The 22002-nt window shown below is 38.8% G+C and overlaps 1 protein-coding gene across 1 annotated transcript in view; it reads right to left on the bottom strand.

Annotated features, from left to right (window-relative positions):
• LOC108679219 (nipped-B-like protein A) overlaps window positions 1-22002 on the bottom strand; it is a 52551-nt gene that overhangs the window by 3391 nt on the left and 27158 nt on the right. The window contains exons 3-32 of the mRNA XM_018167818.2: window positions 20752-20947; window positions 20185-20309; window positions 19674-19806; window positions 18004-18647; window positions 16924-16994; window positions 15966-16048; window positions 15514-15668; window positions 14368-14564; window positions 13711-13936; window positions 13125-13315; window positions 12092-12317; window positions 11323-11558; window positions 10455-10666; window positions 9869-10240; window positions 9267-9441; window positions 8321-8612; window positions 7735-7868; window positions 7046-7189; window positions 6425-6670; window positions 5959-6117; window positions 5415-5552; window positions 4951-5092; window positions 4215-4405; window positions 3821-4047; window positions 3384-3546; window positions 2739-2891; window positions 1975-2148; window positions 1096-1329; window positions 646-792; window positions 117-334 (exon numbers count right to left, since the gene is read on the bottom strand). Of these exons, the coding sequence (XP_018023307.1) occupies window positions 117-334; window positions 646-792; window positions 1096-1329; window positions 1975-2148; window positions 2739-2891; window positions 3384-3546; window positions 3821-4047; window positions 4215-4405; window positions 4951-5092; window positions 5415-5552; window positions 5959-6117; window positions 6425-6670; window positions 7046-7189; window positions 7735-7868; window positions 8321-8612; window positions 9267-9441; window positions 9869-10240; window positions 10455-10666; window positions 11323-11558; window positions 12092-12317; window positions 13125-13315; window positions 13711-13936; window positions 14368-14564; window positions 15514-15668; window positions 15966-16048; window positions 16924-16994; window positions 18004-18647; window positions 19674-19806; window positions 20185-20309; window positions 20752-20947 (6004 nt within the window). The remainder of the gene's footprint in view (window positions 1-116; window positions 335-645; window positions 793-1095; window positions 1330-1974; window positions 2149-2738; window positions 2892-3383; window positions 3547-3820; window positions 4048-4214; window positions 4406-4950; window positions 5093-5414; window positions 5553-5958; window positions 6118-6424; window positions 6671-7045; window positions 7190-7734; window positions 7869-8320; window positions 8613-9266; window positions 9442-9868; window positions 10241-10454; window positions 10667-11322; window positions 11559-12091; window positions 12318-13124; window positions 13316-13710; window positions 13937-14367; window positions 14565-15513; window positions 15669-15965; window positions 16049-16923; window positions 16995-18003; window positions 18648-19673; window positions 19807-20184; window positions 20310-20751; window positions 20948-22002) is intronic.

The following is a 22002-nucleotide window of genomic DNA, read 5'->3' as shown; positions in this document are numbered from 1 at the left end:
TAGTTCCACCAAGTTGCTCAGATTGCTTGAAAAACATATTCACGTCTCCAATTCCTCCTTCGACCGGCTGCTCACTAATCGGTGAACGTTAATGAAAATTGATAGTAAAAACTGACCCATCAGTGATGCCATAGACTTCCTTGAGATATTCCTTAAGAACAAGGAGCAGCAAACAGCCCTGCGAGGCCTGCATGGAGTCCAGCAAAGGCGACATGTCGACGGGGCAGCGCGTCAAGAGGCTGGCGCTGTCGTCGTCAGCGTCGTCGTCCAGGTATTCCGGCCGTCCGGTCTCTGGGTTGTATTTGACGTCCGCGTCCGGCGGGGGTAACAGAGCCTGCAAAGACATTTTTGTTAGTTGAGATAATAGTTCAAATAAACTGCACACAAGAGCAAACCTTTATACGAGTATTTGAATATGAAATGAAAAAAATAGAAGAACAGTTTGAATATAATAACACATGAAACACATCCCAAAGCATCAGACTACGATTCACGGAATTGCGTAAAAAATAGATCCTTCTGGCAGACCTCGTTCAACTTGGTTTAGCGCAACAATGCAAAGATTTCAATTCTAATTCTCACTTAGTTCGACTCAAAGTAATTTACCTTTGTAGCCGATGTGAATATAATGAACGACGAACTGACCTCTCTGAAGGCCTGCAGGAGATTGGATCCCATGGTTGATATCATGAGATCGATGTGGTAGATGACGAAGAGTGCCTCATCCAACACTTGGTAGGGGAAGTATGCAAGGTTGTCAGCGATGTACAGTAGCTCCTTCAACGGCGTGCGCTGTATTAAATGAAGAAACATATCTCAGATTAGCTGATTAAAATCTCCAAATATTTGAGGTTAATCGACTGAATAGATGAGCAATCGCACATGGTAAAAGCACCACAGTTACATGACCATAAGTACCTGAATGAAAAAAATCCCGACGATAGAAATGTCCACAAAACTACAATAATGAGTCCAGAAAATATTTAGCAGGTAACGAGCAGACAAGCAGTAGCGATACTGCAGGATCATGAGCAATATCTGCAGGATCATGAGCAAGATCTGCCGGATCATGATCAAGATTCACTGCAAACTCACGGCCATCTCGTCGAACTGTCTGAGCAGGGAGATTGCGACCGCTCTCCTCTGCTGCTTGGTGCCACGCATGGTGCTGTACAGGAAGCTGTTGAGCGCCGAGGGAATTTCTCCTTCTTTTTGTCGAAAGCCTCGGGTGATGTCCCCAGGCTGGATCATAGTCTGCAGGCGGTAGGACAGGCGGAAGCCTTGCATAGCCTTCATACCCACGAATCCTGGATATTTCTTCTCGATGTCCTGAAAAAATATGAGAATTAGTGCCATTACTTAAGTTAAATAAAAGGCTCTAGCTTATAACCAGAAAATTTCAGAAGCAAAAACATATTTAGTAAAAATTTTGGCACTTAGAGATAAGTAGTATGTCGCAATATATATGACACCATAAACGAGCTAAGTGTACAGAGACTTTTCAGCTAAAATTCGCGTTATTTAATAAATCCTGAATTAAACAATCCAGAATAACTGAACAACCTCTAAATCGCGGAACTCGGTATTACTTCCTTGTTGAAACATATATACCTTAGAGATAGGGAATCGACAAAATGTCGAATAATTATGACAAACTTGAATAAAAATTTCAAATTACAAGGCAAACAATTAGCTACGGAGAATGAGGATAGCGAAAAATAATCCTATTTACACATAATAAACCTGATAAATAATAGAAGAGATACTTAATTTTCGGGCCTCTTATCAAAAAAAATTAAATATATGCTCCATACTAATAATGACTTTGCTGTCTACGATGGTGGGATCACTTTCAACGATTAGCTCTATCACGAAATGCAATATGTAGGTATCATTGAAATTAATAGTGAATAAAATGGAAAATCACTAGACAACTGGCTGAATTGTGAAGCTTTATGTATTTTAAAAACGAACCTGTAGCTGTTTATCAGCAGAATGAGCAATAACTTCCTCGCAGTCAGTGCTCATACAGACAAGATAAGGCACGATCTGCACGGGATGCACCAGCCCCTGCGACAACACGAGCTGCGTCACGCGCAGGGAAGAGTGGCGCACGGTGAGCGAGCTCGACACCGAGCACTCCAGAACCTGTGGCGTCCAGTCCATAATGAAATTAAAGCCACCATAATAAGACGGTGGTAAGTATGAGTAAAGCCAGTGAGAGTAAGAAGTAAAGTAAGACATAGAAGTAAGACGTAAAGTTATGCAACAAAGCTGGCAGCCGGAGTGGGACGGCTGCCTGCGTGGTCATATATTATGCTAAGCATATAGATCGGAAAAGCGTGCGTTATTCCATGAAACAAGATCAAACACAAATACAGGTTGTTTGAATTGTGATCAACAATCGTAAATGAATACACCTCAGTGTTCGCCTTAAAAATGGATAATACCAACTTCAACGAGAGTTGTGCACAACCAATATAACAGAATTACATCCAAGCCTCGTAAAAAAAAAAAACAAATTATGTGAAAAGGTCAGCTTGGAACCGAGTAAAAAGCGAGACATTTCCACTTGATTTAAATCAAACGACTTCAATATAAGAATTAAGCACATTTGGAATCAACGAAATGAAAAGACAGCGCGTTAGGCGCATCAACATTTGTTCTAGAACCTCTGTCCTCTAGGCTAAAGCTGGATGATGAAACAAGAGGTATCAAAAGAAAACCAAGGTAGTCACCTGCTTCAGGTAGAGCTGGATGATGGCTGAAGCCATGCCGGACTGGACGTCGTGCATCTCTTTCAGGTTCTCGCGAGTTTTTGTTTTTGCCCCTGAAGGAGATCGTGGGATTAAGCACGTATAAAATTCAATTTGAAACTGTATAGAGAAGAACTAGCGAGAAGCGATAATATTATAGCAGCAAAATGTACTACCGTAAAATGGGGTAACTTAGACCACTTTTTTTATAAATGATACCATTTTTTTACTAGCTAAATTAAACTTGAATTGAAACATGCAAAATACAGGTCTATACTCTAGCTTCACTCACCATAAATTGCTGGCTCCTGCCTCTCATAGTCTTTATCCTGTCTCTTATACACATCTAGATGTGTATAAGAGACAGGTATTTTTGAATACTATGCGTCTCTATACATAATTTAAATCACTTTTCCTGTTAAGTTTGTGTACTTACATACATTAAAATACGATTTTTCAAGTGTACGAATATTTATTTCCCCCCACTGTATTAATGCATTCATCTCAACAAAACATTCCTAAAATAATAGTAAATGCTGAGAAAATGGAATTCAAATAGAAAATTTAGAATTATTTTAAACGTTTCCGGCTATATAATGATATGTATGGAAGTGACCCAACACTTACGGGTAAGCCACATCTGACAGTTTCGTTGTTGAAATCAAAGTGTCGGAGAAGAAGGCCCACTGTGTAAAGAGCGCGCCGAAAGAAAGGCTTGCATTGCTCTAGTTTGGGGCTTTGTTTGTTTTCCATGTGTAGCTTTTTGTAGTCTACGATAAAAGAATAGTACCTGCAAGAAACAAACTCAATGTAAAGACAACAAATGAATAATATTGTACATTGTAAATTTAGAAACCTTTTGTGGGAACACATTTTATAACTTAACAATGACTTTAAAGTCAAAGCCACCACGCATTTATTGTTTGAACAGTTATGATCATAAAAAGCACCAGCCACTCATAAAAATATGTAATGAGCAAGCTACTTGAGATGAAGATAAAACCTGAATATGCAGGTTAAGCTCTTCGCTCTTAATGAAAAAGTTTTGATCAAGTAAGACGTACTTGTTGAAACAGTCTTTGATGAGCCTGTAGTTTTGAGTGACGGTGTTCACGATGGAGCCGAGCAATGCAAGACAGGAGGTGATGACAGTGCGGTCGTGGAGCAGAATAAGCTTCACCGAGTCTTCTTCTAATTGCGCCAAAAAACTTTCACTTGGATGCTCCATCAACGGAACCACCAATTCCAGCGTTCGGGCCACTACTCCGATGAGCGCATAGTCTCCTTGCGTCTGTAAATACCGCGAAAATTTTTAATAACTAAGGAAGAATATAGGGTCCATGAAATCACATTGCTAGAAGGTAATATTAGAAGATAGAAGGTAATATTACTCTAAAAACACTGAACTACTTCAGATTGATCATAAATTTATTTCCTAATAACATTCCAAAGACTGACCTGACATTTAAGTGATAAATAAGGCTGCAATGTGATTGCGTGGTCTACAAGAAGCTGAGGTCTGATTTTAGCGAGGAGGTGCAGCGTCTTCAAACATGCCACAAGTTTCTGAGATGCAGATCCTGTTTTGCTTGCCACCTCCGTAGTGCCACCCGTGCTGTTCTCCTCAAGCGTCACTACGGTTTGGTTAACTGCTCATATAGATATTAGTGAAACCATTACATAACAAATGATGTTGCAAAATCATACTTGCAAATCGTTAATATACATTACCGTTCATGAAAACCACCAAAAGTAAAAATACAAATAAAATACAGCTTAAACTTATAAATGGCAACAACAAATAAATGTACACAAGACCCTAGTCAAAAGACTCACTGCACCAGTGTCAACATATGGATGTAGAAACCTAACCATATGAAACAATTAGAATAAATTTGGAATAACAGTAGTAAATCTTAACTACAACTGTCTCGCAGTGTGAGAATTCCAACCAGAGAATACACTGAATCTCTGGCAATAGTTAGATGAAAATGAAGAGCTCATTCACTGAGAAGATGATATAACCGCGTGCGCTGTTATTGATACGAATCCTGGGCCGGATTGTTCTTCTCTAACATGAGTATATGTCTGACGAGGCAATCAACGATTTGTTTATACGAACCCTGGGCCGGATTGTTCTCCTCTAACATGAGTATATGTCTGACAAGGCAATCAACGATTTGTTTATACGAACCTTGGGCCGGATTGTTCTCCTCTAACATGAGTATATGTCTGACGAGGCAATCAACGATCTGTTTGCAAGAAGTGACGAGGGCTTTAGGAGGTTCAGTGTGAACCTTAGTCACGTCATCTTTGTCTTCTTTGGGACGGAACATCTGTAGAAGAATCCATGGAAATATCATCAACTCATTCAACCATAAATAACAGTTTTTTAAGCACGGTCAAACACTATGCGCTTAGATCAAAACATTTTCGCGTCAATTGTTTTAGGTCAAGTAATTACCTCAAAAACTAAAAAATACAATCTAAAACATGAGTACTCCGGGGTAAAAATTTCATAAATTTTTAAATAAAGATTGTAGAATCTACAAAGAGCTATTCTTTCCTTGTTGCAACAACGCAGAATTCACTGAATTAAACCATGTAAATTATAAACTTAATGAAACACTCGCACAAGATTATACAAATGACACTCACACTTTGAAGGAGCTGATAAAACCAATCAAGACCAGAATCCTGGCAGGTGATGACCACTTCGGTGATGTTGTTTACTTTACGTTTTAAGGCGACCTCGTCCAGAGTGGGTCGCTCCCGCACCGGCGTGAACCACATGTTCTGCACATAACTTATTGTCAGGGCAAAATATTTCTGTGAAATTAATATTCTCGCATCTACAAACTTTGATACAATGTTGTTTACAATTCATCGTTTAATCATTGTTTTCCAAGATATTATGGTATTCAAAATTAACTTCAATAAAACAGTTCGCATTTCCCCGACTTCTCTGCCAAGTTAGCTAAGAGGCGCATTATCAAAAAGAGGTTTATTCTAACATCAAAATATGTGGCCAATGGAAAGTTTCAAATATTCCTAGTTTGATTTTAATTCACATAAATTTCTAGCATTGAACCATGTGGCCAATAGAAAAGGTTCAAAAATTCCAAATTTTGTTTCTAGTTCATAGAAATTATTTATTCTAAACCACAGAGTCAATTATCGCAATTGTGGTGCGATGGCTCACCTGGAAGACCTCCTGGACTAGTTTCTTGATGCCCTCCTCGTCGTTTACTCTCCTGATCATCTTGACACAAATCTCAGGAATTTTAGGAAAGTCGGGGCACTCGAGACACACGTCCTTCATGATCTTGATGACCCGTTTCCGGACACTGACTCCCGTGTCCTGCAGCAGAAGTATTTTCAAGTGAGAAGTTTATTTCTTAGCACATGTTTGTCTTACCCATGGTTTTCCCTGCTTACCAATAATATGGCATTGGCTCGAACTTTGGATAGTAATCAGAACGTCTTTTAAAGCCCAGTAATCAAGATTGAGCGAGTCTCCAGTGACTTTAAACCATTTATTTATATAGGATATATGATAGAAATTACAATATATCTTATGGTAAGTTCGACATTCCCATTGCTGCAAACTCCAAATATGAACATTTAGTTAAATAAATTAACGAGCTTTTCACATGTAGAAACCCTACCAATATTCTGGCGGCGATCATATCGTAGTAATTATTGAGTAGTTCAGGTCTTGAAAGAACGAATTTGCCGACGAGGTCAACAGCAGCTTCACGCACGGACGTCGAGTGATCTAAAAAAGAATGATGGACGCCCATCTGCATGTCGGGTCTGGCGAGCACTGCAGGGTCTGCCTCAACGACCATAGTCAAGCATTTCATCGCTTTGGTGCGCACCAAAATTGCTGGCTCCGTTAGCACGCGAAGAATCTGCAAGTTAAAGTCAATGGAGCAAGTGAGAAAACTACTATTCAAGATGAGATCATTAATTAATAATCCAAGAGATACGATAGAGCAATAAATCAAATAATGAACTAGTCTCAGAGATTTCGTCATTTTTACAGTTTGTGCGAAGGTAAATCAATGTTTGGGAATTATAGTCAAAAGAAGCATTAAAAATGTTTGCTGTAGTTAGTGGTTAATTACAACCTGACCAAATAAATGTATTTTCTAAACCCTAGAAAGCTGCTACAAAAATTTGCAGTCATGCCGATACCGGTAAAATCGACGATTGGTTTATTGTTACGCATTATACATGCAAACATATATGCGTTAGTTGTTGGCGATACATGTGCCGGAACTAACCTGTTTGAGGTAGGCATCGAAGCTCTGCGAGAAGGATCGCTTGGAGGCGAGGTAGCGAGTGATGAGCTCAGCGTCGTCGTAGCCGATGTGCGTCTGCAGCGTCTGTGTCACCGCCCCAGGGGAGGCGGGCGGGAATGCTGCCACCTTTATCACATACAAATATCTTAGTAGATCTGGGACGCTTTTGTTGCAATCTATTCATGAATAGATAACTATGTTAAGAATATTCGGCATTTATTTCTAAAAATACACATTCAAGGAATATTACTCATAGGTCCGATTAGAAATTCTTTTGAATACATAATTGTAGGACCTACAATGCCTTTTTAAATAAATATTTCGTTATCCAATCGTTCGCTGTCGGTTGAAACTAATCCAAGGAAGAAGTCAAGTGTAGATACGCCTTGGGTAACACACAAATAAGCATTTATACTTGCGGATAATTGTTTCTGAGACCAAGGAATTATACAGAGGCTCGGCCCTGCAAATTTTCCTTCAAATGATGATCATGAAAACGGACTCTCATCCCAACTACATTCGTCAACTTTCCCAATCATTTTGCTATATATTTCGCTATATTCGCTTAAAATCCTACATTTTCCCGATACTACAATATCCCATCATGTATTCCCATCAATGTTATTGGGTCCTAAGATGTTAGCCATTTTGCGTAACACGGTTATTAGTACCTTCGTGAGAAGGAATTTTTTTCGGCTCTCGGCAAGCTCCTTAACTTGATTCTTCAGCTCCTCAGACACAAGATCTTCACGCCTGTCTTCCTCTTCATCGGTCTCTACTGCGCTCTCTTCACTGCTACTTTCCCCTGTAACAAATTTTCAAACAATAGATCAGTAAAGACAAGGCACGTAAGCATGAATATGGGAAATTACTTTCATAAAATTAAGCTAACGTTCCTGAAACAGAACTCCACTGTCGTTTGGGAGGATAAACAAAAAAACTTGCACAAATCTTATGGCAAATTATTAAATTAACATTTGAAAAATAAACGATCATATTTAAAATAAATAACTTGTAAAACATGTATATATACCTACCATATGTGCACATTGCAAGTATAGTTCTATGCATATTGAATATTCTCCCCGTCTCAAACTCAACGTCCACACACTTGTACATTGCAAAAACTAGTATAATAGCTTATGAAAATAAAAAAAATTATATTTCATATTCCTGCAGCATTACATTTACCAGCAAATAAAGAACTAAAATAACAATAGATTAATCAAAAATAAGAGATTACAATCATGGGCTGACCTTTTCTCTTCTTGCGTTTGCGATGCTGCGGTTTAGGGCGGTGTTTGGTGGGCGAGAGCACGCCTGTTTTTTGCCTCAATATTTCAGAAAAAGCATCGCGATACCACTGTCCAATATAGAAGTGTCTTGCATGCAATAAAGCAGCATCGCCTTCCGCATTCACGGCCAGCCAGTCAAGCAGCACGCGCTGCAGGAACTGACATCGCTTCTCTTCTTCGTCTGATATGCCCGTAATGCCGCTGCCACTACTGACACTCGGAGCACCTTCTGGATTACTGCTACTGCTGCCCTTCTGTAATTTTTATGGTATTCTTCAGAAACTAGTTATTTACGGTTATTTCAACTAAATTTGGGTGCATCTCATTGAAGACTAATTCCATGCACATTTTTATCTCATATAATTAGGGTCTAAGATTCTCGAGAGAAAAAACTGGTCAAAATTGAGGAATTTAAACATAAAACTTGTTGACTTTCACCAACGGCAGTAAGTTATAAATTCAACTTATACCATTAATTAATTAATTTCAAACTGTTCCCGACGCTTCTACAAATTTTCCCATCTAATCCATGGCTTCTGGTATATTCACGGTATCTTAGATAACTTCGTGCATACCAAAATCTAGAATATCATCTCATTCAGACTCATTGCTAATATTAGTAAGCCTACATACATCAAAAAGAAAGTTAAGAATATAGCAAAAATCTTTTTAAATAACTCCATCAAATACAAATTCTTCGAATTCGTTATTTAGTCCAAGGTGCAGAGATAATCTTTAATTTTTAACGCGAAAAAAACACAGAGTGATCAGTGATCTCTACTGTATATGTAACAAAATTTGTGATGTATTGGTAACAAAATTTGCATTTCTTTGCGGCTGCCAATCCTCGAAAGAATCGACCCTCCTTGGGTTTTTATTGCACAACTAATCGTGTCTAAGGAACAAACCTTCTTCTTATTCTTCTTGTGTTGATGGTCGTCCCTAAGGCCGTTCTCAAGAGGCTTCTCAGGTGGGGGCGCCGTGCCGTCTTCGAGCAGCGGGGCGTCCCTATCTTCCTCCTGCTGCACGCGGCACATGATCTGGTCGATGGTGCTCACCTTCAGCTGCGACGTCACCGCGTCTCTGTACAGCCAAAACCAACAATTTTACTATGAGTGAAAACCACATCTTAATAAAGTAGTTTAAATAGTATGTACATAGGGAAGAAGTTTAATTATATGGCTCTCAAGTTCGACAGCCTAAAAATCAAGTTTGATAGCCGAATTTCCCTCCACTCGACATTACACTATTAGTAAATGAAATATAATAAAAAATAAATATGTTATATTATAAAGAATAAGTCAAAATAGAGATGCTGCCTTTCGTTAAACGGTTAACCAAATGCCAATTTCAAGTAATAAATTTTCCTTTTTGTGCTTTAGAAAAGTTCCGTTCAAAGTATTACTTTAAGGAGAACTAAATTAATATCACTATAAAGAACAAACTAAATATCAAATAGAAAAACTAAATTATAGAAAAAATACTGAGAAGTGAATTTAATTGTACGCACCTTCTAAGCCTAGCAGCAACGACGCCTAGACAGTCTAGGGAAGCAACTCTAAGCGTATTGTCGGTCTTTTGATTGCTGAACTTTTGTACGAGGAGCTTGCCAAGCAAGCTGAGAAGTAGCTCCGCGGCCGGCCATTCAGGCTTATTAACAGTAAGTAGAAGATCTTGGACAAAGTTTTCAAAGAGGGGACGGTAGTCAATTTCCTCAGTTTTGCTGCCTGTTTTAGAGAGGAAAACTGAGAGGAAGGAATATGCAGTGGACATAGCGGTCTCGTATCTCGTTGAAATGAGAACATCTCTGTCCATGGCACGAGAGCCAGTCTCGTTCTCCTTACGCTGCTTGTCAGGAGAGGACGCCTCCTCAATTGCAGGCCTGGTATCAAAAAATGTACAAGATTAAAGTATTGCATACAGTCTACAGAGTTTGGCAAATACACGACATATACTCAAACAAAATTTTTTTTCAACTTGAAATTTTCATCCTCCAGAAATTGCTCAGAAAAATACTCAAACCATTTTTTTAACTGGAATTTTTCATTCTCCAGAAATTGCTCATCATATACAAATGAGAACAAAGCCAGACTTACTTCTTTTTCCTGGCAGCATCAGTGGATAAGTGATCGGGAAGATCAACGACGCACTGAATGAGCTGTAGCACCAACGCAGTCAACATTTGGATATTCTCATCGGAATTGAGACGGTAGGTTCGCAAACTGCGCTTGCTGCTTGGAAGCCGAGCTATGGATGCTAAAATGTCATCCAGTAATAAGCGACGATGCTTCTCGTACTCGGCGAACACCTATAAATGGAAACAAAATGTTATAGCTTTATGCTACTATTCGTTCGTACATGGTAGCATGATGTACAGTAGCAATTTAATTCTATTAGCTAAAGAAACATTCGACGATCAGAAACATTGCAAAGATCTTCTCACTGTCAAAACTAAATAATATCATCTTTCAAGGATAGTTCCATTCGTCGAACAAAAATTTAAAATATGGATTCTAACTATTATAAGATTATTATTATAAGAATTATATTCTATAATAATTATTATTTATTATATTTTAAGAATTATTATTCTATAAGAATTATATTCATTGTCCCTTAAACATTACCTAAAATGTTCACGAGAACAGCAAATGCACAAATGTCAATATAAGGATGAGTAACAAAGTGACGAATCATTGTACAGTATAGTATATATTGATATACTATTCAATGAATGAAGGCCTGGTACATTGGAATCGCAAGACATTGAGTTTTGTGGCAAAGCTAGAGTTCCCAAAATGCAACAGAAAAATCGACAGTTTCATTTGGAAAGCATCAAAACACTTTGAAAATGTTCAAATTCAACCCTCGTTCAGTTGAAAATGTTAATAACAAATATTGCGTCTCTGAACCAAATTTGTTAAAATAAAACATTAATACGATACAAACGAACTAAGAACGTACCTTAGTGACAAGTCTGAGAGCACTAAGCTGCAGCTCAGACACATTTTCAACGAAGAAAGGAGCAACTCCCATTGTGCTCAACTGCAGCACCGCAGTGTCGGTGAGGGTCTGTAGAGACAACAAGTCTGCCAGCAGCCCCACTATTTGGTGAAGTTTGTTATACAAACTCAGGATATTTCGGTCACGGACATCACGGACTTGAGACCGCCGCTTCTTCACGTTCCCGACGTAACCGTCTGAAATTAATTAGATTAATTAAAAGTCATCAACCAAGTAAATTACAAGCAAAACAATTAAAATCCGCTAAGGGATTGATAATTTCGATGTCGTTTTAACAGCAAAAAATCATTCAACTACTCTATCTATTTTGACACTCATCCCAAAAAAATTAAGAATAAATATATGATGACGAAGCAAAAAAACCTACACCGAAATACGTAAAACAGATAAAAATATTTTTCACGACACAATTTAATGTCTGAAAAATCAATTTACATACAACACCGCACTAGAGTTTCCATGGAACAATTTTTAAAATTACAACTATCCCGATGGAGGTTGTTGACTCATTTTTAGCTCAACTTGAACAGGCAAAGTTAGCTGCTTGTAGCTCAAGGGCAGCTCATGATAGAGCTTCTGCATAGATAACAATTGAGTTTCTTGACTATTTTATAACAAATCACATAGGAGCCAACCAAAATCTTGATCGTAGAACAGTGTTAATAAAAAGGCCATGACAGTAGGTTAAACGATGCTACGTCTCACGCACCTTTCTTATCTGATACCCTATAGACGGGATCAAATGCAGGATATATTGTATTGTTGAGCTGGAACTTGGCGAACTGTACACATCGCTCGATGAGGTCCTCAAGGTAGACTCTCTTGCTCATGTTGCTCGAGGTGAGTATGTAGAGCGCCGTGAGAGACGCATCCACGCCACGCATGATGCGCTCCATCACAAGCTCCTGCCACAGCCTGTCTTCCTCTTCGTCATCCTGGAAAATGGACAAGGTATATCATGCCAGCAGGTTTCTCATACTATCATAAATCACATCTGAGAATTGAAAATCCCGAATAATAATTAAAGAAAGACCCGTCCAAATCCACATTTAGCACGGAACTACCATGCAACTACTGAAATGGGAAATAAAACCATAACTTTTTACTTTATTATTAATTTTTCATTTATCTAGGTAAAAATCACATTCAAGCTTCCTATTCCCCCAGTCCACTATTTTCCCTAATCCTAGCCCAATATTGAATGTCTCATGATTCTACCAATACAAATGAAATCGTATGCCTAGAAGATATCCTATATGATAAGTAACGTCAATTTTCGTTTGATCAGCTCTACTAAAAACAAATAATGAGCGCCAAAAGTCACATATATATTATCATATACGTATTAATAAAACATCATTAATTCTAGTTTTATTTTACAAACAATTGAATTATCGAAAATCTGTATTTTAATAATATTATCATGATGATTTATCAACCTCAGGTTTACTGACTGAATAGAACAACATACCCAAACAGAATGTTAATATTTTCAGAAGAAACACATTCAATGGGTCAAATCACAATGTTTGGCTTGCTTGCGAATATTATATGAGCACCAGATACCTGGATCAGTTAGTATTTAGTTAACGTCAACAATCCTCATCAACAAGAGGAGAACAGTTCGTTCTTAGATAACTTTAACTAGAACAGTTCGTACTTAGATAACGTTAACTAGAACAGTTTGTACTTAGATAAATAATGTTAACTGGATCAGTTCGTAATTAGATACGTTAACAAACCTCATCGACAAGAGGAGTGACTTTGGTACCGTCCCTGATATTCTTCTCGAGTATGTGCATGAGCCTGACTAGGCGCTCGGTAGGCACCACAGACATGGCCCCGGCGCTCTTAAGCTTAGCAGCTTCTGTACACAGCGTCTGTAGCTCATACTTCGAGATCAGGAACTCCTGAGGAACGTCGTCGTCCGCTTCTAAAAATCATACCCCAATATAATTATTAATAGTCAATCAAAAAAGATGATAAATGTTGTCCACAATAACTGAAAATATTGTATACAAAAACACAAATTGCTTGAATTTTTGAGACGGCTGTGTAAAAGAAAGATGAACAGACAAGAGTGGAACATGTTAAAATCTTTACTAACTTATTCTAAAATCACAATCAGAATCAAAATTCTATAAAAATGTTCAAGCTACAGAAGTTGTTGAAAAGTTTAAAATATCCACAGTCGAAGAGAAATTTATAGTAGCTCAACAGTCTATTTACCAAGAAATGCAATTTTGTTCTCTCTACTGACAATATTATTGTTATTCAGATACGGACAGTGCAAGAAGGTTTGAGAGATACAGCAGGTTTACCACGGACCTATTTCAGCAGTAACGTCAACCTCCTCGGCATTATCAAAGATCTTTTCAATAGCGCGATTGAAGCGTTGATACACGCCGCTCTCCATGAGCTCGTCAGGGGAGAGTTTCTCTGTGGGCGTGGGGCCGACAATTTTGCGCTCGATGCGCTTCTTGTTATACTCTGCTTTGCGTACCACGGCTGCGGTCGACATGCCACCGCCTCCACGGCTGCCGCCACCACTCTTCTGCACATCAAGAAAGAATTATAGTCTTCAGAACTAAACCTCAGAAAAATGGAATGATTTACATGCTTAGCTCAAGGTTTTGGTATATCTATAATAAAAGAGCGATACAAACAGTGTTACACTTACAGAATTCTTGTTAGACGCAACCTCTTTATTCAGTTATCAGACTATGAGGAAAATATTGTTCCAAAACATATAATTAATTTCCAATCTTGCAAATCAAACAGTTTACAATTTAGCTAGAAGGATCGATGTTAAGATGTCATAGAGATCTTAAATACAAATGATGCCTAAATTGATGCAAAACAAATGTAACACTTAATAAAGCAGCCATCAATTCAATGATTGAAGCTATGAACCTTCAATTTCAATCTAGAATACGTAACAAATTTACTACAGTATTGTTATAAATTTATTAAATCATTACTCACTCGAGGTTTGCTCTCCTTCTCATCTGCCTCGTAGTCTTCATCATCATCATCGTCAGGCTCATCGAGATCTTGCTCGTTCATGTCATAGTCAGCATCGTCCTCCTTAGTGCTGCGCTTCCTTCGCTTCGTTTCATCTGCAGGCCGCTCGTCGTCTTCGTCGTCGCTCTGTATTCTGCGCCGCTTGCGCTCTTCTTTATCTGCCGCAATAGAATTACATGAAATACAAAATCTCGTCCCTCAATGTGCCTACTCACAATCAGTCATTCCCTTTTCGATTTGATCATTCCCAAGCAGTCAGTAGTAAATAGAAAAAGAAAGTGATAATGAAAAATGCTGAAAACCTTGTAAATTAGCTCTGAACTTCTCAAAAAGTTTGCATCTAAAAAGTTGGTTTTGATGTTTTATAGTTGTATATAGCCTTGGACATCTTGACGCCGCCCTTACAAGGTGATCAAAATTTAGAGTAGAGCTCTCGCATCAATAGTTAAAGAAATGATCCCATCGATTCAAAAACATTAAAAAATAGGTGTTGCATTTTTTCCTAAATTGTCGATGAAACGACTGGAGTGCTTTGCTAAATTACCATCATCTATATTGAGGAGGTTACACGACTTTCAAGGCAACTGTCCGAGAGTAGTTTATGGATACGAATGCTCGTGTGTTTACCAGCAGACCTAGTTAGCTACGAGTCCACTGTGTCACTGAGAGCTTGCCTCAGACCCTGAGTCGACAGTTGATACAGCATATGTGTCACGAAGACAAGAACCCGGTGAACGGATGTACGAAGTCCATAAATGGCTTGGAACCTTAGGACAAGAACACACGCCGCGATGTAACTAGTGCTAATCTGCCCTAACGGTCGATCTCTTAGCTTTACCTGTATCGTATCGCTCATGTATTACCACCACCCAGCATCAAGATAGTTCTCTATACAGATGATGTCTTACTTATCCCTAACGCACTTATTCACGAATCACTGCCCTCAGAAATGGAAGTGCAAATATGTCTTCCGGACACAACTCACTCACTTCTCTTGCGCCTCTCCTGCCTCTCCTTGTGACGCCTCACCTTTTTACGCCTCTCCTGCCTCTCCTTGTGACGCCTCACCTTTTTACGCCTCTCCTGCCTCTACTTGTGATGCCTCACCTTTTTTACGCTTCTCCTGCCTCTCCTTGTCACGACTCTTGAAGTATTTAGTGCGAGGCTTGGCGCTGGACTCCGCGTCGCTGTCGTTTGAGGAGCTCGCGTCCACGACCTGCCGCTGGTTCTGCTGCCGCGCTCTTCGGCTGCTGCGACCTCCGCTGTAGTGCAAGCAAAATACTTTCAGTGACAGAAGGAAGGATTACTTCAAACCACGAAGCAAACTTCAATTCAAGAGTTTAGGGATGCTACTAAAGGCTTTTCGACCCCGACGTAAGTGGAAAACGATGTAAGCAAAGAAAAATAAGTATCCAGTCAAAGCTATACTTAAAAAGTTAAATCCCTAAATGACAAAAAATTATTAACTCAAGATCAACTGTGAAATTTCACACATATATCTATCAAAATAAATAAGAGCCCAGAAAACTGCGATATACATGAATTCTCATTGAACTAACCTGGAATTATTTGAAGCCTCGGGTTGGGCATGGTTGTGGTTGTTGTACTCGCTGTTGTAGCTCTGGCCCACGCTCTGCAAATCCTGATGCGTGAACATCAGAGTAGTTTCATAACGCACGCATGCACGCAAAATTAATCGCATAATTACTTGATTCATTACCCTACTTTCTTTTCGATTAAAAACGCACTAAAACTTCATAGTAAAAAATTATCAGAAATGAACTACCATATGTTAACTGTGTTCTAACGATGTATTAACTGGACTGATTAAATAACTGATTAAATGTCATGAATTTCCTTGAAATTCGATGCATTTCGCAGACGTCTTGTTTCATTGCAGCCCTTCGCTAACTTCTTAAGAGTGTCGAGCGTGAGTGCTGCGTGACTCACTGAAGTCGGTTATGACGAGCGCGCGAGTCAGGGAGTCACAACGCAGTTAATTGATTTCAAACAGTTGCAAATTTTCACGTGAATTTAAATAATCAAACATTCAGCAAAAATGCCTTGCTTTTGATGATACCTACAGTAGAAGTAGAATGAATACGAACATCAATAACTAACTTGGACGATTGGTCGCAAACGTACTTTGAAAATAAAAACAATAACGCGATAAAATCAAAGTATTTTATAGTGAGCAGCCAGTTACTGTTAGAGATACAGGGAACTTGCAAGCATTTACGGATTGATCAATTTCTCCTCTGGTTTACCCCTACACTTTGTTCGATATTCGTTATCGTATATTACAATTTCCCCTTCTTTAAACCGCCTCATGACGCGATACCCTACGTATGGTGTTTATTATACTATTATATACCTATGAATAGTGGACCACTATACTTTTATCTACAAATGGTGCCGTGGTTACTATTCTATTCCGCATGTATGGTTATTATATCACCACGAGGAACTCTATAACATCATCATGCTGATTCTTATAAGGATAATGTGAAGACTTACCTCCGAGGTGAGCTTGCTCAGCAGCACCACAGGTTCTTTCATACTTTCATTGTTGGAGGGTTCGCACTGCACTGTAGAACAAGGAAACCGCACATTCAATCGCAGGGTCTATAATTCCTCAAATATTAATTATATCCGTGCCTTTCATTCAATTCCTCATATCAGAAAATTAGAGTAACGAAAACGAGCATCTTAACTGTATAACGTTACTGATACAGACCAGACTTGAAATAAAAATTCTATATACTTTAGAATGTGAGAATATGTAGGTACTTGTTTGTTGGTTTATTGCCGCCATCTGTATCGAGGGTACAATCATCGCGTTTGTTCAATCATTTCTCAGAAGCAGATATTTGAGCAATTTATTTGTAGTTCTGGCATCAGAGGCCCACACACAGTTCAAATATTTTTTCATACATTGATCAATACGTTTTCTATGCATATTACGAATATTTTAAATAGATATTTGTGATAAATTTTACACCTCGAATAATGTACATGAAAGAAATTTCTTAGTTACGACTCAAGAATTTGAATCTAATTTGAACTGATTCTCTGTACAATTGCCAGGCACTCTTGATGACTTAGGAGCACGAAGCAACTTAGAAATTCCGCTGCTACTGCCAAATAAATACGTAATTACTACACAAAACTGAATCCAAGATTGTCACTAAATAAGTGAAAAGATTAAAAACTATAACAACAAAATTAATCAGACTTCATCAATATTAAGCAATATAGAATAATGGAAATCAACTGACGGGCGTACACAATACATAATTTATGAGACCTCTTATTCCATATGGAACGAATTCAATACTTCATCAAGTATTGCAATTTGAGCTTCATTTCTCTTAATTATATGACGATATGATCAGTGAAACTAAACATTACAGCATTAAAGTCTGCAATGAATGTCATGGAACCGTTTGAATAACAAATAGCAATATTCGAATATACTAAACGCCTAAAGCATTACAGTATGTAATGAATGTCATGGAATCTTTTGAATATTAAATAACAATAATGAAATATACTAACTATATACTATACTACAGTAAATAAATATACTAAACTGACCAGGGTTAATGGCGGGGCAGAGCTGTTGTTGCTGCTGTTGTTGCGGGAACGGCAACTGAACAAACGGCTGCTGTTGCTGCAACAACTGAAAGTGCTGTTGCTGTTGATATGGATCTGCGGTCACCTGTTGAGGCTGTTGGTAGGCGAACTGTTGGTCCTGATGTTGCTGTACCAAGAGTAGCTGCTGCTGTTGCTGCTGCTGCTGCTGTTGATGAAAAGCGATTTGCTGACTGGGATCAGGCTGATAAACTTGCTGTTGTTGCGGCGGATACGCGGGAGATTGCTGGAAAACCTGTTCCTGCTGCTGGTATGGCTGTTGGAACTGTTGATAAACAGGTTGAGGCTGCTGTTGAAACTGATCCTGGTGAGGGTAAACAGCAGGCTGATGCTGTTGCTGTTGAAACTGTTGTTGCTGAGGAGAGTTATAGAGTTGTTGAGGTGAATTGTATTGCTGTTGTTGCTGCAGCTGCAGTTGTTGCTGCAAGTGTAAGTGTTGCTGTTGTTGCAGATGTTGCTGCTGCTGCTGTAAGATGGGGCTGGCAGTTGGGGTCTGCAGGATGGGGTCTGAGGTCTTGGAGGGCGACTGCTGAAGCTGTTGCGGTGTGAGGCCAGAGGTGGAAGGAGACTGGCCAATATTGCCACACCTGGTAACACAATATCTTGAATTAATTTCAAATACAAATTTATTTTCTGTAAAATTAGATTTTTGAATTCGAAAAATAAAAATTTTCATTAATCTTAACAAATGAGTTCATCAAGACTGCGTACGTCTCCTGCTGATCACCAGTCACGTGATCAGCAGCCTACACAAATTTGATTTCAAAGTATCAATTCATTCCTTATTTCTCAGATGATGGAATAAAAGGTCAGTCACAGTTAAGGCGATTTTTAGCATTTCTTTAAGAACAAGCATTTTACCTTTTTTAACACGTTGACTACGATTGGTTCATCTTGTACTATTATTTCATTTTTTGTACTTTTTTTTAAGCAGGGTTGCCAGACGGTCATTTTTTCCGGACAAATTCCGTGATTTCGTTTTTCTCAATTGCGTTGGCCGGCTAAAATTTATGATAGGGGTACTTCGTTCTTAAATTTTAAATACTGCAAAATGAATATAAATGGAATTTTTATAGCGGAACCTACAAATAAACTAGTATACATTGAATTATCGGCCTTTTTTGGCCTTTTTGGTCCTCGGATTTGGCCGATTTTAGGCAACCTGAATTATGTACCACTACGTCCTGGAGAAATGCATTTCGTGGTACGCATATGTACCAATACGTAGTCAACGTGTTAAGGTTGAAAATAAATACATTTGTTTTCTGTGATGTACCTATTCACAAATTTCCCATACACTGACTTAAATACTGATTCATATGTATAAGAGCTAAAACTGTCCGTTGAGGTGTTTCTTTAGTTAAAGTCTGTGCTACATTATAAGCGTAGCACTACCGGTATGTACAATCAGTAAGTGTGTGTACATAATATATAAATTTGAAGGCCCGAAATATGGACGAGAACTAGTTTAATAACCGTATCCATCAAAATATATTATACATCTATGAAACAAAGAGAAACTAACATGAATTATTGCAATAATCAGGATATACCGAAGTCGGCTGCGGCCTGGTTAGTTTTGCCCATAATTAAAAGTAGTATCCTGTACAGACCCGTGCTGGTTTGAAGGCGTAACAGGCGATGCCTTGTTGGCCGTGTCTGCCGGTACTGGGGACGGGTGGGAGGCGTTGCTGGGGAGCTGGGGGGGTGCCGGGGGCTGGCTCACGAGCGCACCATCGCCTGCAGCTGAGAAACACGTCAAACTCATAATTATTCCATCATAATTTCAATGCATCTCTACGAGGGACATACAAAACACTAATCCATAGTTTAACCGGAAGGCCATTCCATTGTTGTAATTATTAAACTTTGAAATGTGGAGAAGTCAAATCTTTTCAAAGTGCTAGAGATGGCAAAATTGCCTGTCAAAGCTCAACTAATAATGTAAACAAACTTTTCACGACTTACTGAATGGGAATTATATCAATTATCCTCTTACTAGATGAATTATATTACTCAGGAGCTGCTAGGTGACAGGAATATTTTCACAGAACAAGAAACGTCGTAGAAAAATTATTTGATCACAATAATCTGATAGATGCATTATATATAAATATTACTTACGAGCTGCTATGGCGACAGGATGGCTGAGAAAGAGCTGAGGGTTGGCAGTGAGCAGCGAGCGCAGCAAAGGCGGTGCAGTCTTCAGGCTTACGCTGGCCTTCTCCTCGTCCTCGCCCACCAATTCTCTAAGCATCAAAACAAATTATTCCTCATCATATTATCCTGATCAGTTATTATTAATTGAAAAATTTAAACCGGCTTTGCTCTGGAGGCCGAAGAAACCTTAGGTTAGGGCCTTCATTTGTTGCACACACAATAAGTAGTCTAATAATAACATGCATAATTTACTCTCAATCTTCACAAATGCAAATGAATCGCAATGTTTAAAAATTCAAAACAGCTAGCAAAAACTGATGAACGCTTCAGTCGATAAAAATTTTTAATGATATCATGTTGACATGACCTCTCCAAAAGACAAAAGCGTTTGATTATTACATCATTCTTTTGTTGCACAAATATTAATCCAAACGATCAGCCAGGGAATGCTCCCTGGCTGGATGACCACATCAACGATCAGCATTAATTAGTAATTACATTACAAAGTAAAACAATTAATTTTCGACTCACATGTCAGCAGTATGAACCTGCTGTAGAGCGCCTAGGAGCGTGTGTACGAGGTGAGGCTCAGTGAGATTGAGATGACGGGACGCCTCCTCAGCGACGCGAGGATGGAACAACAGAGACGGACTGCTCGACGAGTTAGTTGCTGCATGTGGCGGCTCACTCTCAGGGCAACAGCCGGGGATAGGCAGGTGCTCGAGCACTGCACAATAAACCGTATTCTCAGTTGCACTCCCTCAAATATCTAAGTGTGTACATGTATTTCTCGTATAGTCAGATGGGGTAAGACAGGACCGAAATCACTAACAAGCATGTAGCATCTATACCATGAATAAATAAAAAACCCTAAACCTATCACAAGGTGTAGTTATGCAGTGGGCTTCTAAGCTACAACTCAGACTTTCTGCATGTAACATAGTTTTCTGTACAGTTTAAAAAAAGTGAGCTGGTCCCATCTTACCCCACTGGGGTAAGATGGGACCGGGGCTGGGGTAAGACAGGACCGACAGGTAATTCTTGTGTTACAAGGTTTTTAATAAAAGTACAAACCTGATATTCAATATTATCAATCTAAAAACACATTATTTGATTACACAACCACTTGTTACCGTTTTGTATTGTAGGATGTCAACTCTATTGATATTTATCAGTCACATTGGAGTTTTTCTCACGAGAAAACTTTGTTAACTCTTTAATGACCAAATTTTTTTAAGCGCATAGCATTTTTTTGGTATAATTTCTAGTGATTCCAGTCACTAAGTAGTGTATAGGCCTAGATGAGTATAAACATTGAAAATTGTATATTTAAAAATTGTAAGGCAACATTTCAGTCCACTTGGTCTTACGAGATCCTAACATTAAATGCGACGGTATGATCCATTTAGTCTTCTGAGAACAAAATATGGATGATATTATGTAGCTGGCATAGTTAATTATCATTTTATACGTTACTTTTGCTGGCAACAATAGGCTTAAGAAGTCTGGCCAAGAAACTTCCAATAAACTCTAGTATTTTAGCAAAAATGCCTTATTTGAGATTGAAATTTCAAAGAAAATGTGTGTTTTTCCAACATCCTGGATGTTGGGAAAACATCAAGGATGTTGGGCCAAAGGCGCCAGGGCCATGGTTGTGAGGCCAATGTCTAGGCAGAGAGGCCAGGGTCCAAACTGAGAGGCCAGCGTTACGGCTGAGAGGCCTGAGTCCAGGTTGAGAGGCCTGAGTCCAGGTTGAGAGGCCTGAGTCCAGGTTGAGAGGCC

The sequence above is a fragment of the Hyalella azteca genome, unplaced genomic scaffold (genome assembly GCF_000764305.2).
Source record: "Hyalella azteca isolate HAZT.00-mixed unplaced genomic scaffold, Hazt_2.0.2 contig7133, whole genome shotgun sequence".
NCBI lineage: Eukaryota > Metazoa > Arthropoda > Malacostraca > Amphipoda > Hyalellidae > Hyalella > Hyalella azteca.
Note: the sequence above shows the minus strand (reverse complement) of the source record. Positions and strands in the feature narration are given on the sequence as shown.